Genomic DNA, 17,410 nt, shown 5'->3' on the forward strand with positions numbered 1-17,410 from the left:
CATATATGGTTCACAAATAGGCTACTCCCTTTATCCTAAATAACCACTAACCTGGCATCGTTTTTTTTACCTCTGTGTTCCCCCTGAATTGTACAGAAGTAAACTCATTCCTTCCTTTTTCTTACTTATTTTCTGGATGCAAGTGATAACTGCTGAAGTAGTAGCGTTTTTTGGTTGTTGACGAGCTACTTACTTATTTTCAGGATGCAAGTCATATATGGTTCACAAATAGGCTACTTATTTGCTGGATGCAAGACTTTTTTTTTGGTTGTTGACGAGCTTCTCAAAATAAAAACAATTACTCCATCCGTTTCAGTTTATGTAAATATTTTTGCTTTTCGAAATTCAAACTATGTAAATTTTGACCAACATTTTGAAATGTATTTTCTTATCATATTGTTATGAGAAGAATTGCTAACTTGTAATACTTATCGTACCGTTTTTAAATATCTAAATTTTAATTTTAGAAGATTGAGTTGGTATAATCCAATTTAGCTTTTAAAAGTAGTAAATTGACCCTCGAAACATAAAGTGGAACGGAAGGAAATCAACCGAATGTTATTCATTTCTCCTTCATTGCACGGTATTATCTATCCAACACTCCAACTTTTTATTTTTCAATAAATCTCAAACAAATGATAGAAATATTTTAATGAAATAATATTAAAACTAATTAAACTCTCAAATAATAAACAATTGAGATTATTTTTCTTTTTAAATACTAGTAATTCTAAAGTAAATTTGTACATGTCCCTTTTTCGTAACTCAATGCTTAAAAAGACTCTTTTGAAAGATTAGTCAAACACAATCTGCTTTTCTAATACTAACAAATTACTTCTCAAATATTTATCTGAACATAAACTATTACACCATTAAAATTCTTTTTTAAAAGGCACTTTCGACAAATAGCACTTTTCAAAATATGCAGAGTACTGTGAAAGCTTGTCCAAACAAACTCTTATTCAGGGGCGAAGCTAGAAGCAGGAAATGGGTTCAGACAAACCCAATAATTTCTGCTCAAACAATATATTTATGTTAGAAAGTTTATTAAATATATACAAATATTAAATTTAGAACACAAGTATTAACACTTTAAATGTATACAAATAGCGTTAGAAAATTCATTAAATATATACAAATATTAAATAATTTTTGCTCAAATAATGTAATTATCGTCGTTCTAAATCCATAACCTATAAAATTAAAATTCTAGCTTTGTCCCTGCTCTTATTTGCTACTTAACCTTAGTGTATGGCTTCCTATAAACTAAAATTACCTCCTCTTAATTTATCTCCTTCACGAGAGAAATTAACATATATTTAAGTTTCGCTTATTCTCCTGTTTTCCTAATTGGCATTCAGAGAATTATTCATCCGAATAGTTAAGAATGACATAAGGAATTGTAATAAATTCTAGTCATTGAAATAATTACAAAGTTTTTTTTTCCCATGCGTCTCATTGTGATGAAGAGGTATATACACTACTAATATTTGATAGGCCAGCCAAACAGAAGTGTGTGAACTATTGCATGGCCATGACTTACTCTTATGCTCGTGGTCATGTGGATTTTGCAATAATCTACTATCACACGTGGCAACTCTGGATTGCTTTACGAGAGGAAATCAACATTGAGTTAGATTTTCTAGACATAATAACGTATCTAAATATATCTACTCATACTTGAACTTTGACAAATGGACAATAATGCAAAAGTTAAACAAATTGTAATCCACCAATGAGGAAACAGATAATGATATTCTAGGATAAGGACTTTAGTCTTTTGGAGTCATTTAAATACACTTGGTGTAAGACCATGAAACTCAAGCCAAAAATCAAGTATTCTTTGTTTAGTAGCTGCAAATCAAGTCTTTTCATTTTATTTCTACAACAATGGCTGCCTCAACAATGGCTCTCTCTTCCCCTTCTTTTGCTGGAAATGCAGTGAAACTCTCACCATCTTCCTCCGAGATTACTGGAAATGGGAAAGCTATCATGAGAAAGACTGTTACCAAGGCGAAGCCAGTCTCTTCTGGTAGCCCATGGTATGGTCCTGATCGTGTCAAGTACTTGGGTCCATTCTCCGGTGAAGCCCCAAGTTACTTGACTGGTGAGTTTCCTGGTGATTATGGATGGGACACTGCTGGACTTTCAGCTGATCCAGAAACTTTTGCTAAGAACCGTGAGCTAGAGGTGATTCACTGTAGATGGGCCATGCTTGGAGCTCTTGGTTGTGTCTTTCCTGAACTCTTGGCTCGTAATGGTGTCAAGTTCGGTGAAGCTGTATGGTTCAAGGCTGGATCCCAGATTTTCAACGAAGGTGGACTTGACTACTTGGGCAACCCAAGTTTGGTCCATGCACAAAGCATCTTGGCCATTTGGGCTTGTCAAGTTGTGCTGATGGGAGCTATTGAGGGTTACCGTGTTGCTGGTGGACCTCTTGGTGAGATTACCGACCCACTCTACCCCGGTGGTAGCTTTGACCCATTAGGTCTTGCTGATGACCCAGAGGCTTTTGCTGAGCTCAAGGTGAAGGAGATAAAAAATGGTAGACTTGCTATGTTCTCTATGTTTGGATTCTTCGTTCAGGCTATCGTCACTGGAAAAGGTCCGTTGGAGAACCTTGCCGACCACCTTGCTGACCCCGTTAACAACAATGCCTGGGCTTATGCCACAAACTTTGTCCCCGGAAAGTGAAGTTCTTAGTCTCCGTTAGTGTCAGATTGTTCTATGTCCTTGTGAAACTGTTGTAAATTACTAGAGATTATATATGAATTTTGTTCAATTGGTTAGTTCTCAGTTACATTTCTTGTGCTATCCATAAATTAAGTACAAGTTAAAAAGGGGAAAATAGGGAAGTGGCATTTTCTGAGATATTAAAACAAGAATTTGCAGGGCAGAGGAAATTGATATTAAAATTGAAAAGAGAGGCTAATGATTTTTCTTCCAAATATATACGAAATTCCATGTATGCAAACAAAATTTGTAGGCATTGTTCTACATTTCTACCTATACACAACTATGTTCTTGCCTTTTCCTTTTCCCAAATTAAGGTTTAAAGACAACTGCCCAGCAATATTATTATCATCACTGATATAGTAGTGTCAATTTTGGTTCATATTTTAGCGGACCAAAAAGAGCTGAAATATGGCAGATTTGGTTGTTGTCCATTACAAATGTTACCTTAGCTATAACTTCTGCAAACTGTACAAGTTAGTGCGTGAAAGAGCGAACGTGTCTCCTCTATTCACAAAAATGGTTCACCTTCTTGAGGTAGCTCAAAATAGTGTCTCATACTCTAGGACCAGCCAGCAATAGAGCAAATTGGAGGATAGCTCGTTCATCTTGTTTACTAAATCAGTTAACCAAGCAGCTTTTCATTTGCACGAATCTTAGAATGCTCAATATAGCCATAGACTGATGCATATGCCATGCATCAACAACAGCCTTCATCTTGAATGACTTTCAGCCATTTTATCTTCCTCTATATCTTTGGTGACATGTCCGCTGGTTGGCCTACAAAATATAAATGTAAAACATCAAGCCAAGAATTTGCTTATAACATGAAAGGCAAAGAAAATATGATTTTATTTTATTCATTCAAGGACAATCATTGTTAACCGGTTAATGATCGTAGCTAAAAGAATATTACTCACAAAATTGACAGACCCTTACCCATTACAAAGACGTAGAGGATGCAGGTGACATGCGAATTCAGAAGAATAAGCGAAACAAATATCCAAGTAGATTTTCTCATAATAAGAGTCAACCTAGATTATGTACTTTTTCTATCTGCTTTGATTTTTTGAAAGAATCCGAGCATACAAACCAAAACGTTAAGGCAACAGGTGGAGTAGCTCAAAACCTTTATAAATCCTTTTGAAAGCTCTTACATAATCCATGTGGGAAAACCATCTAATTCAAGCAGTGTTACCTGATTTTGGGGTTACAAGTCAACTGTAATACGGAATTTTGAGTGTGAGAATCAGCTTGCCAAAAGTTGGCTTTGATACCATGTGAAGGAATATAATAATCCAACTCAATACCTTAAAGCAATGAATGTAGTAGCCCAAGACCTTTACAAACCACATTGAAGGCCCTTAGATAATACATCACCCATATGGGACAACTAACTAACTCAACATACATAAACACACACCAAGAGAAGAGACGGACCCAGGATTTTAATGCGATGGGGGCACCACTAGTTTTTTCTAACATAAACATTTCAATAGGTTTATGTTCAGCCGAAAATTAAGGTGGATGCTAAACTAAAATGGTAGAATGGAGAAACTAAAAAATATAGAAAGAGTTGTTGGAGTTAGGATCGAACCCGTCAACAGTCTGAGAAAGGAAATTTGGGCAACCTGCTCAATCAGTGACCCCTAAAGGTATACATACATACCTAAACAAGATTTCTGCCAAAGTTTATGGGGTTCAGTGACCCCTCAATGTTACAAGTAGGTTTGCCTCTAAGAGTGAATGTAGCTTAAGGCACTAAAATTGGAATATACGAAAATATAAGTATTATTTGCTTGACGAGATTCTTCCTGATGATTCTACTATTTGAGAGACGTAGTAACTAAGGCTTCTCCTAGGTTGGTGTTATCAAAAAAGACTTCTCGTGACATGTACTAGAATCCAAGTTTTATCTGTTTCCTAGTCTGCAGTTGTTTTAGGACAATTTACTTTTATTTTCTTTTAATTTTCTTTGGTTGACATGTACTAGAATCCAAGTTTAATTACAGTTACTCCTTTATTTATGAATAATACAAGCACCTCAGTTATGTGATCAAGGAGTCCTTATTAACCTCTGGCTTTTGAAGTTGGTTCAAGGGTCTTCAGAGACCCAATTGCAAATAGTGAAGATAATCTTTCCAGATCAAAGCCGCACAGAAGAATTCCTCCATGCATTAAAAATTCATCCAAACAAAACTTCTGCCGATAGCTAGTCAAAGGCCACTAGCCGTCGGACATTGTTCAAAATAAAATAACAATGAATTGAAGGAGAGTAGTGTTAATGTGTTACAGCTGACCCCAAAGTGATGGGGTACTGACCTTGACTACTCCTGTGTGCAACAACTACTACTACACCTCAAGCCCCAGCGAGTTGGGGCTAAAACCAGACTTGGACAGTCTACTTGGCTAATACTCCTGTGTAATTTTTATTTTTTTTTGATAGTTGTAGTGCCCGGGCCAGTTTGCGCGCACCTCGACTAGTTCCACGGGATACCTGCCACCTCCCACCAACAACAGGTACCAGGTAACTCTGTCCACCAAGGCTTGGACAGATGGGAAGAAATCACCTAGTGTTTTTGCTTCCATTGGAATTTGAACTTGAGACCTCATGATTCTCACCCACTTCATTCCCCACTAGGGCAAACTTGGACAATGATTTGACTATTGCCCTCTTATAGAATATCTGGGCAGCCAATGCACCTCTGCCAGACCGCTTTCTGCCATGTTGATAGCCCACTAAGCAAGCAACATACAAAAACCACATCCTTGAAGGTATAAGGGTCTCCTGAACATGACAACTTTAGTTCTACGAATTTTTATGCCGTTTCCCGTTTCTTGTTTCTTATGAAGTTCAATGTGAATGAAGATTTTACGTGCTTGAGTGTGCACATATGCCTAGGGAAAGCGACTGACATCACTTCTCGAGTTTCGTGAATCTTCTACATCTTATATTTGGTCAAAAATCACATAATCTATTTAAATCATGAGAAGCAAGAAAGCAGTACACATTAATAATAGTTTTATACTTTTATGTAACTAATAACTCGTGTGGTCTTCAAGCAGATGCATGCTAAAATAACAAGAAATCACATGTCATATTGTCATGCAGAACACGCAAGGTTGGGAAAGTGAAAGTTGAACCAACTCATGTACAAATAAGCTATTGAGTGCGGAAACAGCACTTACAATCCACTGAATATTTTAATGGTGTCGTAGAACAACCACTGCAAAGTCACAACTGGTCCAACTAGCATTATCCTAATAGGAAGACTTCTTGTAAACAAATTAAGAAATCCAATTTTCTTCACAGCCTGAAAGGTAAAAAGGGTAAAATAAAAATGCAGCAAGCATGAGAAGCATTTATTTATTTTTCGGTGCGGGAAAACATTAAGAAATTTTACCAGCTTTAGGCTACTGGCCTTCTTGTTGTTAAGAGAAGCCACGATGTTGTCAGCAGGGTTCGAAATAATACTACCAATAGATCCAGCGGCATATCCAGCAAAACAAGTTACGCCAAGCTGCTGAGCTCTTGAACACTCTTCCTTCCTTTTCTGGATTATATTTCGATAAAGAAAATTCACTGTATGCTCAAAGGTTGAGAACATAACTATTGAGACTGCAGACAAAATAACCGGAATAAAATGAATAACCAACATCAAATCCTTTTCAAGGGGAAAGAAACAGAATAACCAACGTTAATTGTATTGATCATACCCCTAAACCTAAAGCATTTATAATACAGCTAATAGTCATCAATTTCTTCTATCACTGCTCAATTAGATCAAGATTAGAAATGACATATGGTAAAGCCAATTTTCTACTTTAAACTTTAACATCTATTGCAATAAATGATCTAGTATAGCCTTGCTATGCATTTCAGCTCGATTTCAACTTCATACAGGTGACGTAAAACAGTCTTATGTGGCTAACAGAATTCTGAAAAGTCAATTATATATTTCTTAAAACCTCAAAAGGAGAGTACACGCAATTGTTTGATTGGTATCACATGCTTCATATTGGTTATCTATGCGTACATAATTTCATTGAATATAGATATAAAAATTTACAGCAACTGAATAGAGTTTCAATGACTGAGAGGTACATGGTAGATTACGACCCAGTAGAGGAATAAGCCCTCTGTATAGCCTGAAATTAGAAAACCAAATTGTATCGATTGTCAGTACGAAGAAATGTTACACCAAAAGAGGGAAGGGAAAGAGATCCATGGTTGGAATTGTACCCATGGATGCCTTCTGAAGCATATATTCTCGGAAATCCATCAGTGAGGCCTTTAGCAAAATGAGGCTGAGCTTGCACGCGAACTTTAATGGCCTCAAATGGGCAGAGAGCCACATTAGCAATTACTTCAGCTGATGCGCTGCTGGCGAAAAATACCACACTCTTGTTCTGATCCACCAGTAAATTTGAGTACACTTTCTTAAAGTATTCATAGAGACCAAATCTACAAGCACCCTGAACACCATAGCCAAAAAACTTCCCGGCCCATCCTCGCCAAAAGGCCGACGGACCTTGTTCCCTCAATAAAGTCGTAAAGCACGTGGAAATGCTACTATACTTGATAGGGTGCACCTACAAGTTACAAGCAATAGTTCATAATAAAGATCGTAATGGAAGATAAACTACATCAACTGAAATGGGGTTGACGATTATACTAGTCATGCATCAACTTCAAATTAGTTTGGGTCGACTATATAAATCCTTCTGTACCCATTCCGCTCAACTCAGGTATCATTCAAATGCAAAATAATTTGACCTTCTAAAGGTACTTATACAATTTAAGAATCTACTTGCACGAGCATTAACTAATTGTTCTTTCTTATGATGGTGGGCCAGCTTAGGCGCACCTCAACTATTCTACCGGGTACTTACTACCTCCCACAGCATAGGCACCGGGTAACTCCGCACATCAAAGCTTAGGCAAATGGGAAGAAGTCGCCTAGTATTTCTTCGCCTTCACTTGGGATTTGAACCTGAAACCTTATGGTTCTCCTACCACTACATTGACAACTAGGCTACATATTTAGGTGCGGGCATTGAAAATCTGTTTATCTTACCATTTTGCATATAAGAAACCAGAAATGCAGCACAACATATAGTGTTGACCCAAATTATGCAAAAAGACAACGCAAAAAATAGCAACTATATCAACAGAAAGGGGAAGCAATCAATTTCAAATGCCAGCTATATAAATCCTCTGTATCATCCCAATGCTAAATAATTTTGACTTTTTAAGGGTAATTACACAATCTAAAATTCTACATTCAGCAGCATTAACTAATTATTTACATTAGTGTGTTGCATACAAGAAATCAGAAATACAACATTACTAGTATTTATTTTGACCAAGATTCTGCAAAAAAGTCAAACCCCAACAAATTTTTTACCTGCATATTAACTTTGAGAACATCAAGAGGAGTGATAGCAAGATGAGTAGTGCCAGCACTAAGCATACCTCCAATTGTACAAATTCCATAATACCCTGGTGTGAATTCTTCACATACTTTTCCTCCTATTAAACTACTGCTACTCATATTTAAACTTAAAACTGTTTTGAGGTTCTACGGAAAAACCCCACTTTATTTTTTTCTTCTTCAACCCATACGTGCAGCCAAAGTTTCGAAATTTCTACCTTATGTGATGGATCTTTCAACAGGGTTTTGTGCAAGATTTAAGGTAACAGGGAGAACGACGTCGTAGTGTATGGTTTCCTTATTTAGTTCTTAAAGAATATAGAACTGTTTTTCTTTTCTCTTGGAACATTTTTAAGAAAGTGTATTTTAAACAGAATCTTGATTGAGTACTGTCTGGGCATTTTCTTTTAAAGTTTTGGGACAAAAAATAAATAATGTAAAATATATTAAACATTCAATTTTTTCGACAAATAATTTTCTAAAAAATTGACCAAAAAGGAAAATTTTCATGCTTTGTTTTGTACCCAAGAAAAAAAAGAAATTAGAACTCCCCCCTCCCCCCCCCCCTCATCTATATCTATATTTATATTATTATAAAAACATGAATACAATATCGGTTTCCAAAAATAACTTTTTAATATTAAGCATAATAATCTATCTATCTATCTATATCTATATTATTATAAAAGCATGAATTCAATGTCGGTTTCCAAAAATAACCTTATAATATTAAGCATAATAACTCATAATAAAAGGACATAACCGCAATTCTAGATATTAGTCTTATAATCTTATTAGTTTTAGGACATAATACTATACGTTAGGAATCCTACATGATTACCTTTAGTAATCCTTTTAGTATAATTACTTTCGGGTTGTCTAATTCATATAAAATTGAACAAGTAAATATCATTAGTCATGTAATCTTATTACTTTTAGGATATACTTCTTAAAAATTTCTATTACTAATTTAATTTGAAAATGTATTATACTTCTAGCCTCAAATGAAAAAGATTCAACTGACAAGAAATATAAAGAAAGAACAGATCCAGTATTCAGTGTCTTCTTGCTTCGTGTCGGAAATAAAGAAGAGCATCCAATAAAAGATGATTTGGTTTTTCCTGAACACTTGGTTATCAATCCCAATGATAATAGTAGTGCATTTAATAAGAGAAATATTTCTATCATTAGATCATAACTTAATTTGTGCAAATCGCATGACACAAATAAAAAGATATCTTGGCTAATAGAGAATAAATATGTTGATCAACTAAATAAAAGGTTGATTGCAAAATTTTATAACAAAAATAAAATATTTTTCAGTTTTTGACTCAGCTAAAAATGATACCAATAATTACTACCAAGAAGAATATTTAAATATTTTAATACCAATGTCACGACCCAAAATCTCACCATAGCCGTCGTGATGATACTTAGTCTCTAAGACTAGGTAAGCCGATTACAATTACATTTCAAGCCATTTTTTTTAATATGAATTAAATAGGTAATCAAAACCAACAGTGGAAACAAATATGAAAATCTCCCAAGACTGGCGATACTGAGTCACGACTCTAACTGAATACATAGAATGATCACGAGGACCGAATATACAATACTGTTCAAATAAAAAATTAACAGTACAATAGAAATAGAAGGACTCCAAGGGACTACGACGACCAAGCAGCTCTACCTTAAGTCCTTGTGATCACCCTCTAACTTCGTCCGAGTCCGATATCTCCAATACCTGGCTCTGCACAAAAATGTGCAGAAGTGTAGTATGAGTACACCACGGTCGGTACCCAGTAAGTATAAGACTAACCTCGGTGGAGTAGTGACGAGGTACAGTCAAGACACTCAGTAGTTTAATAACTTGTGCAATATAGTATACAAAATAATAAGAAACAAATAACAATAAGGGCAACACAAATCAACCAGTGATATGCACAGTAGGGAAACAAGAACACCATTAATATCGCTCAACAAATAATAAATACAAGTACACCCAATTAAATCAAGTCCTTCAAATAAATATCTTTCATATATAATTCTATCAATAAATCTCTTTCAAATATAATTTCCTCAAATAAATATTTTTCAAATATAATATTTTCAAATAATATTTTTTGAATAAAAATCCTTTCAAATAAATATTTTTAATATAATTCTTTCAATTAAAAGTCACCATATGACACCCCATTTCATAATCATAAAAATACGGCTCTCAGCCCATTTTTATATTTTTCATAAACACGGGTCTCAGCCTACTTTCATATTTCCACCGCACTTCATGCCCATAATTAAATCATCATATTTCCCCGGTACCCCGTGCCCACTTTTCATATCATAACTGCACGGACAGTTCACGTGCCAATAATAAAACCATCATATTTTTTTCTTTCATATCCGTTGCGGCGTGCAACCCGACCCCATATAACATTACCTGCTCGGCAATAGCAACAGGCTCACAATTTCAACATAAATCAGGCTATTATCAAGTTTACCGAAACAACAAGACAAGTTGCACAAGATATAAAAATAAACACAAGGAATACCCCAACATCACATGAAAATTACCAACACAATAACTCTACATCATCACATATCATCCCTGGCAATAACCACCTTTATCTCTCCTATAGCCACCCTTATCACTCCTGTAATAGCCTCTTTTATCCCTCCGCCCTGACATTATCAATAGCCACCCTTATCACTCATATAGCCACCCTTATCTCTCTTATAGCCACCATTATCGCTTCTATAGCCACCCTTATCGCTCCACCTAGACAATATCCCAACACACATAACAACAGTGAAATGTCTCCCTTATGCTCACATAATATCAACAGTGAAATGCCACTCTTATATCCTCAAAATAATAACTCAATTAACACAACAATATACACGAAATATTATCACGGGAACGTAACAAAATCAATTCATATCACAATTTACCCAATTGCCACAACCAATTCCAAGGATATAACAAAATCAATTAATTTCACAACAAATAGTCCAAGGCTCCTCACAATGTATATAAAACAAAACAATCAACAGAGATAGAAAATAATCAGCATAGGGCAACGCCTTCATTAATCCAAATTTTGATAATTATATTAACACTTCTTCTTAAGCTTGCTTAATTAATTATTTGCATAGAAAAAATCCATAATGAAATTAAATTCCAAGAAATATCAAACCATCAAACTCACGGAATTCACATAAATATACAAGTAATAATTACATCAAATTGTCATATAAAAACAAATTCAATAAATGTGATTTGAGGCATGACAAATAGATGATTAAATAAATGCCAACAATTATCCAATTTACTACACAATATGCCCAAGACTTTAACTCAATAAATTTTGCACATATAAGCCCGAGTACGTACTCGTCACCTCGCATACACGGCTTTTCACACTTCACAAATGGCACATAAGACTCGATGCCTAAGGGGTAATTCCCCCACTCAAGGTTAGGCACGATACTTACCTTTTTGAAGTTATGTCGATATTCCAAAATCGCATTCTTACTTGAATTGACCTCTGGACCGCTCAAATCTATCCAAATTAATTGTATAACTTCATTAAAATTCATCGGAAATAATTCCGGATAATAAAACGTCGTCTTAGAAATTTATCCTAAAAAGTCAACAAAAGTCAACGCGGGGCCCGCCTCTCCGAACACGACATAATTTTTACGAAATCCGAACACCCATTCCAATATGAGTTCAACCATACCAATTTTATCAAATTCCAACAACAAATCGTCCTCCAAATCTTGAATTTTCGTTTTTGGAAGATTTTTCAAAAATTTCTATTTCTTCCATTTAAATCCGAATTAAACGATGAATATAACCATAGATTCATGAAATATAATCACTTTAGGATATAGAACACTTACCCAGTCGAAGTCGTGAAGAAATTCTCAAAATTGTTCAAAAACCGAGCTTCAAAAATCCCAATCGAAAATGAAGAAATGACAGATTTTCAATCCTTAAGTTTCTGCCGAGGTTCGCATTTGCGGACAAAAATTTTGCATTTGCGAATGAACAGTACCTCCCATGAGCAGTGTTTTTACAATTGCGATAAATTATTCGCAATTGCGAGTGAACAGTTTTTGCGCAATTGCGATAAATGGTTCGCAATTGCGAATGAACAGTGTTTTCACAATTGCGAATGAACAGTGTTTTCGCAATTGCAAATGAATAGTACCTCACCAGAAATCAGCAAACTCAAACTTCTCTGAAATGATCTGAAACCACCTTGAAACTCATCCGCAACCTCCCGGACACAAACTATATATGAATTTCAATCATAAAACATGCTACGGACCTGCTCGCGTACTCAAAACACTGAAAAGAGGTCGTCTTGACCCTATATTGACCATGGTCAAACTCCCAAATTTTTTAACTTTATTAGTCTCTCAACCAATGATCCGAAAATACACCCAAGCCCCTCGGGATCGTCAAATCTTACTAACAAATCCTAAAACATCATACAAACTTAGTCAAAACTTCAAATTACATCAAACAATGCTAGAACCACGAATCATACCCTAATTCAAGCTTAATGAAATTAAGAAATTCCAACTTCTACATTCAATGTCGAAACCCGAAACCTATCAAATCACGTTCGATTGACCTCAAATTTTGCACATAAGTCATAAATGACATAACAGACCGATACAAATTTTCAAAACTGGATTTCGACCCTGATATCAAAAAGTCAACTCCCCGGTCAAACTTTCCAAATATTCCATTTTTGCCATTTCAAGCCAAATTCCACTACGGACTTTCCAATAATTTTTTAGACATATTCCTACGTCCAAAATCATCATACGGAGCTATTGAAATTATCAGAATTCGAATCCGGGGTCGTTTACACATAAGTCAAATCTCCGATCAACTATTTTTATTTAAGCTTCAAAAATGAGAATTAACGACCCGGACGGTCGTTTTGAGTATTATAACCCCGTTCCCTCTATTTACTACTCAAGTTATGCTTTACAGTTATTTTATGAATTACCGGGTTAGTTAGTTCGGGTCCGGAAAGATTTCGGAGTGAAATAAGATACTTAGTCTCATAATTGAAAACTTAAGTTGGAAAAGTTGACCGGATATTGACTTATGTGTAAACGATCTCGGATTTGAATTTTGATGATTTCAATAGCTCCGTATGGTGATTTTGGAATTAGGAGCGTGCCCGAAAAATTATTTGGAGGTCCGTAGTGGAATTAGGCTTAAAATGGCGGAAGTCGAACTTTTAGGAAGTTTGACCGGGAGGTTGACTTTTTGATATCGGGATCAGAATCTGATTCTAAAAATTTGGAATACCTCTGTTATATCATTTATGACTTGTGTGCAAAATTTGAGGTCAATCGGACTTGATTTGATAAGTTCCGACATCGTTTATAGAAATTGAAAATTTCAAAGTTCATTAGGCTTGAATTGGGGTATGATTCATGGTTTTAGCGTTGTTTGAGGTAATTTTAGGGTTCGACTAAGTTCATATGGTATTTTAGGACTTGTTGGTATATTTGGTTGAGGTCCCGGGGGACTCGGGTGAGTTTCAGATGGTTTTCGGATCGAATTCGGACTTCGAAGGAAATTTGAAAGTTTCTGCCATCTGATGTAATCGCACCTGTGGAATTTTCCTCGCAGGTGCGAGCTCCCAGAAGTGAGCCTTCCATCGCAGATGCATCCAGGCGTGGCTGCGGCTTCGATCGCAGAAGCGGCAGGTAGACGCAGAAGTGGCCCCGCACTTGCGGGCGTCTGATCGTAGAAGTGCAAGGGCATTTGGTGAGGCAGCTTCGCTAAAGCGGACAGCTCCTCGTAGAAGTGTGTCCGCAGATGCACACAAAATCTCGCAGAAGCGGAAACCCTTGGATGGTACAAAAACAGAGGGGGTTCCGAGCTTTTGCCATTTTTAGGCATTTCAAGCTCGGGTTAAGCGATATTTTGGCGAGGTTTTCATGGGGAAACTTGAAGTAAGTCCCTTGTGATCATTTCTACTCCATAATATTAAATTATCATCGAATAATCCGACTAGATTACATGTTTTCGAGGTGTAAATCGAGGGTTTGAACTTAGAGATTTGAAAATAAGATTTGAAGATTTGGAGGTCGAGTTGAGGTCGGATTTTAGTAAAATTGGTATGGTTAGACTCGTGGTTGAATGAGCTTTCGGATTTTGTAACTTTTGCAGGGTTTCGAGACATGGGCCCCACGGGCTTTTTTTTAAGCTAAATTTCGGATTTTTATAGAAAATTAGTATTTTCTTATAGAATTAATTTCAATAAATTTTATTGACTGAATCGAATTATTTGTGGTTAGATTCAAGGCGTTTGGAGGCCAATTCACAAGGAAAGACATTGCAGAATAAAGAATTACACGGCTTGATATAAGTAACAGTTCTCAATTTGGTCTTGAGGGTATGAAACCCCGAAATATGTATTATGTGATTGGTTTTAAGGTGACGCACATGCTAGGTGACAGGCGTGTGGGCGTGCACCGTAGGAATTATGACTTGGTCAATTCTATGGAACTGTGTAGTAGAAAAATCTGTTGATATCCATATATTTTTCCCCGTATTAGAGGAATTATCACGACCCAAACCGATGGGCCGCGACGGGCACCTGGTACCTTACTCAACCGAGTAACAACATAACGTATCTTTTAGTATCATACTATCATAGATAACTGAGCCGGAGAGACTGCCGTGAGATAAGTAGAATACAAGATGTAATACCAACTTATACATAAGACATTAAGACCAAAATAACCATTCGTACACTGAACATAGGCCAACAAGACCATACAATCTTTTACGTACATGACATCTGTCTACAAGCCTCTAAGAATATATAATTGTCATAAAGGTCGGGACATAGCCCCGCCATACCAAACAATACACGTCTAAATCATACTGACCAAACAAGAAACTCCGGAGCAAATGGAGCGCACCAACATCTTCCGCTAAGCTGATAGCCCACTTGGAGTACTCTCGACCTATCTATCGGGACCTGCGGGCATGAAACGCAGTGTCCCCAGGAAAAATGGACGTCAGTACAAATAATGTACCGAGTATATAAGGAATGAAAATCAGTAAATAATAGTCATGAGAGAAACATGGAGTAGGACACTCAATATGTAAGTCTGAACAACTCCATGAATCATTAATATTTACAATGTCATGCCAAAAGGAAATAAGGGATAGCCTTAACATACCTGAGTTGATTCTCTTGACAATCCATCTAACACGTCTTTTATGAAAACACGTAACGACGGATCGAGGTAGGGAAAAATTCATATGATATTCTTGAGAAAGATTGCACTGTATTCCTTAAAATTGCAAAATCTCACGCTATATTGTGTTATGAAATTTCAAACGAAATATTTTGAGTCTCCATCGTTAGCACCTAGCATAACGTTGCCAGTAGTCTTGTATGAATTCTTGTAGCAAATTCCATATGATCTCTTTGTGAATTTGATCATAACCTTGTATGATACTTGCTGAAGCAATCACGTTGAGAGTCTTTTATGGCTTTAGTGAATTCCATATCTTTGTGAATTAGTCCAAATCTTGAATTTGAGTAGTCTTTTTTGATAACATTCTTTAACCAAATGGGATGAGGTGCTCATCTCTTTAAATGTTGCCACCTTGCCAAGTGATTTAAGAGTCACGTAATAGCTCATATGTGGCTGCCACGTTGGGCTATCAAGCCTTATCCAATAATTCCCCCATTTCCATAATTAACTTATTAATCACTCACTAAATTAATAATTGACCAATTACCCATATAATTAAGAATTATTCCAAATTACTTAGAATACTACTCACTTTTAACACACTTTATGTACCCTACTATCATGGTCATGTGGTACCTTGTATGGAACTAGTCCATAAATACCAGGTATTATAGCTTGGACCGTATTTTATCCCTAAATTGTCAAACTCTGACGAAACTCATTTTCATCAATTCGTTTACCCTCTCATTCACGAATTTACTTATCACTTGTTTGAAATAGCATAATGCTTATAATCTAAAAATAATCTCATCCCTGAACTTACGTTAATTAACTTACGACGAAACTTTAACATACAATACTACATGGTGTAACATCGTCGTAATATAATACTGCGGAGCGTAACATCGACGTAATACTGCAGGGCGTAACATCATTCCCCCCATTGAAACATTCGTCCTCGAATATTGAGTGATGCACTTATCATTTTCATAACTTATGTCTTCCGTATACTTTAGTACTCTCCTTGCCATCTAGGCAACTGTTCTGTGAATAAATCCAAAGGCCATGGCATTCCCCCCTTTAGGCCTCTTTCTCACACCATGATTGTGGTCGGAATCCTTCTAATCTCATAACTGTTGTTACCTTCTGTCATGCAACTTGTACGACTCTGACCTTGTAAGCGCTCCTATGCGACTCTTCTCTCCTTTTTCCTCTGACTTTTAGCCAATCTCTAGGCCTCACTTTGTAAACATATACGGAATTATGACAAGATGTCCCTCTGGGCGTCTATGTGTATACTGAAGTTCTTTGCTCGATACTTTGTTGAACTTACGAATATTTTTATACCTTATTTCATAACTCCGTTTATCGATCCGTATGACTTTACTGTATCTAGGTAGGTCATACTATACCATAACTCTTACTTAGATTTATCATCACTGAGGTCTTCCACCAACTTTAGGTTACTCTCGTTACTTATCCTATATATATAAATCTAAGTCCTTTAACATTTTTTCATTACTATTCATCTTAAGACTGATGGCCTAATCTCATCTCGTACTTTGTAACTTTTATCTATCCATTGTTGATTCACCTCTATGTTGATCTACAATCTACTACTGATAACTTGAAACCTCTTACGTAATACATTGCCACTAGGGCTTACGTTGCATCGATGAACATTTGAAGTGATTTTCCTGATCCACCTGGGGGCGATACCATATATCCATAACCGTATTTCATAGAATCCCAATGTAATTCACCTTACGTGGGTATTTTAATCCTGTACAATTCATGAAATCATTACTCAATTTAAGGCCCAAACTTCATCCTTTATCTATCACATTTACACCATTATTCTACTACCAGGGCAGCATTCCATCTCTTCTAAATGCTATTGGTCTTAGACTCCCTTGAGTTCATTCAGGCTATACTGAGCTTTCGATAACTTAGAGAAACCATTAGTTCTCTTATTTTCATGGGCTTAATCC

The 17,410-nt window shown here is 36.1% G+C and overlaps 3 protein-coding genes across 5 annotated transcripts in view; 1 reads left to right on the forward strand and 2 right to left on the reverse strand.

Annotated features, from left to right (window-relative positions):
- LOC104087273 (uncharacterized) overlaps positions 1 to 16,311 on the reverse strand; it is a 102,884-nt gene extending 86,573 nt beyond the window's left edge. The window contains exon 1 of the mRNA XM_070185776.1: positions 16,308 to 16,311. The gene's annotated coding sequence lies outside the window, so the exon portion shown is untranslated. The remainder of the gene's footprint in view (positions 1 to 16,307) is intronic.
- Positions 1,819 to 2,789, forward strand: LOC104103474 (chlorophyll a-b binding protein 7, chloroplastic-like). The gene has a single exon (XM_009611384.4). The coding sequence runs from the start codon at positions 1,891 to 1,893 to the stop codon at positions 2,692 to 2,694; it is 804 nt and encodes a 267-aa protein (XP_009609679.2). The 5' UTR covers positions 1,819 to 1,890; the 3' UTR covers positions 2,695 to 2,789.
- On the reverse strand, positions 2,910 to 8,448 carry LOC104088998 (mitochondrial phosphate carrier protein 1, mitochondrial-like). 3 transcript variants are annotated; one of them, XM_070185777.1, is made up of 7 exons: positions 8,142 to 8,443; positions 6,977 to 7,326; positions 6,839 to 6,882; positions 6,138 to 6,352; positions 5,923 to 6,047; positions 3,446 to 3,513; positions 2,910 to 3,372 (listed from the first exon to the last, which is right to left on the reverse strand). In XM_070185777.1, the coding sequence occupies exons 1-6, from the start codon at positions 8,286 to 8,288 to the stop codon at positions 3,447 to 3,449; spliced, it is 948 nt and encodes a 315-aa protein (XP_070041878.1). In that variant the 5' UTR covers positions 8,289 to 8,443; the 3' UTR covers positions 2,910 to 3,372; position 3,446. The 3 variants fall into 3 exon arrangements, with proteins under 3 accessions (XP_070041878.1, XP_070041880.1, XP_070041879.1); XM_070185779.1 differs by lacking the exon at positions 5,923 to 6,047 and having other exon boundaries at positions 8,142 to 8,448; XM_070185778.1 differs by lacking the exon at positions 5,923 to 6,047 and having other exon boundaries at positions 2,910 to 3,513; positions 8,142 to 8,448.
- Positions 16,312 to 17,410: the final 1,099 nt, after the last annotated feature.

This window comes from Nicotiana tomentosiformis, chromosome 9 (assembly GCF_000390325.3).
Source record: "Nicotiana tomentosiformis chromosome 9, ASM39032v3, whole genome shotgun sequence".
In the NCBI taxonomy this organism is placed as follows: domain Eukaryota; kingdom Viridiplantae; phylum Streptophyta; class Magnoliopsida; order Solanales; family Solanaceae; genus Nicotiana; species Nicotiana tomentosiformis.

Bases quoted from the DNA above. Each gene is read 5' to 3' on its own strand.
- LOC104103474 (XM_009611384.4), top strand. From the start codon at position 1,891: ATGGCTGCCTCAACAATGGCTCTCTCTTCCCCTTCTTTTGCTGGAAAT.
- LOC104088998 (XM_070185777.1), bottom strand. From the start codon at position 8,288: ATGAGTAGCAGTAGTTTAATAGGAGGAAAAGTATGTGAAGAATTCACA. The intron at 6,048-6,137 runs GTAAAATTTCTT...TTTACCTTTCAG, and splicing joins AGGCCAGTAGCCTAAAGCTG to GCTGTGAAGAAAATTGGATT. The intron at 3,514-5,922 runs GTAAGTGCTGTT...TATATTTTGTAG, and splicing joins ATTAAAATATTCAGTGGATT to GCCAACCAGCGGACATGTCA.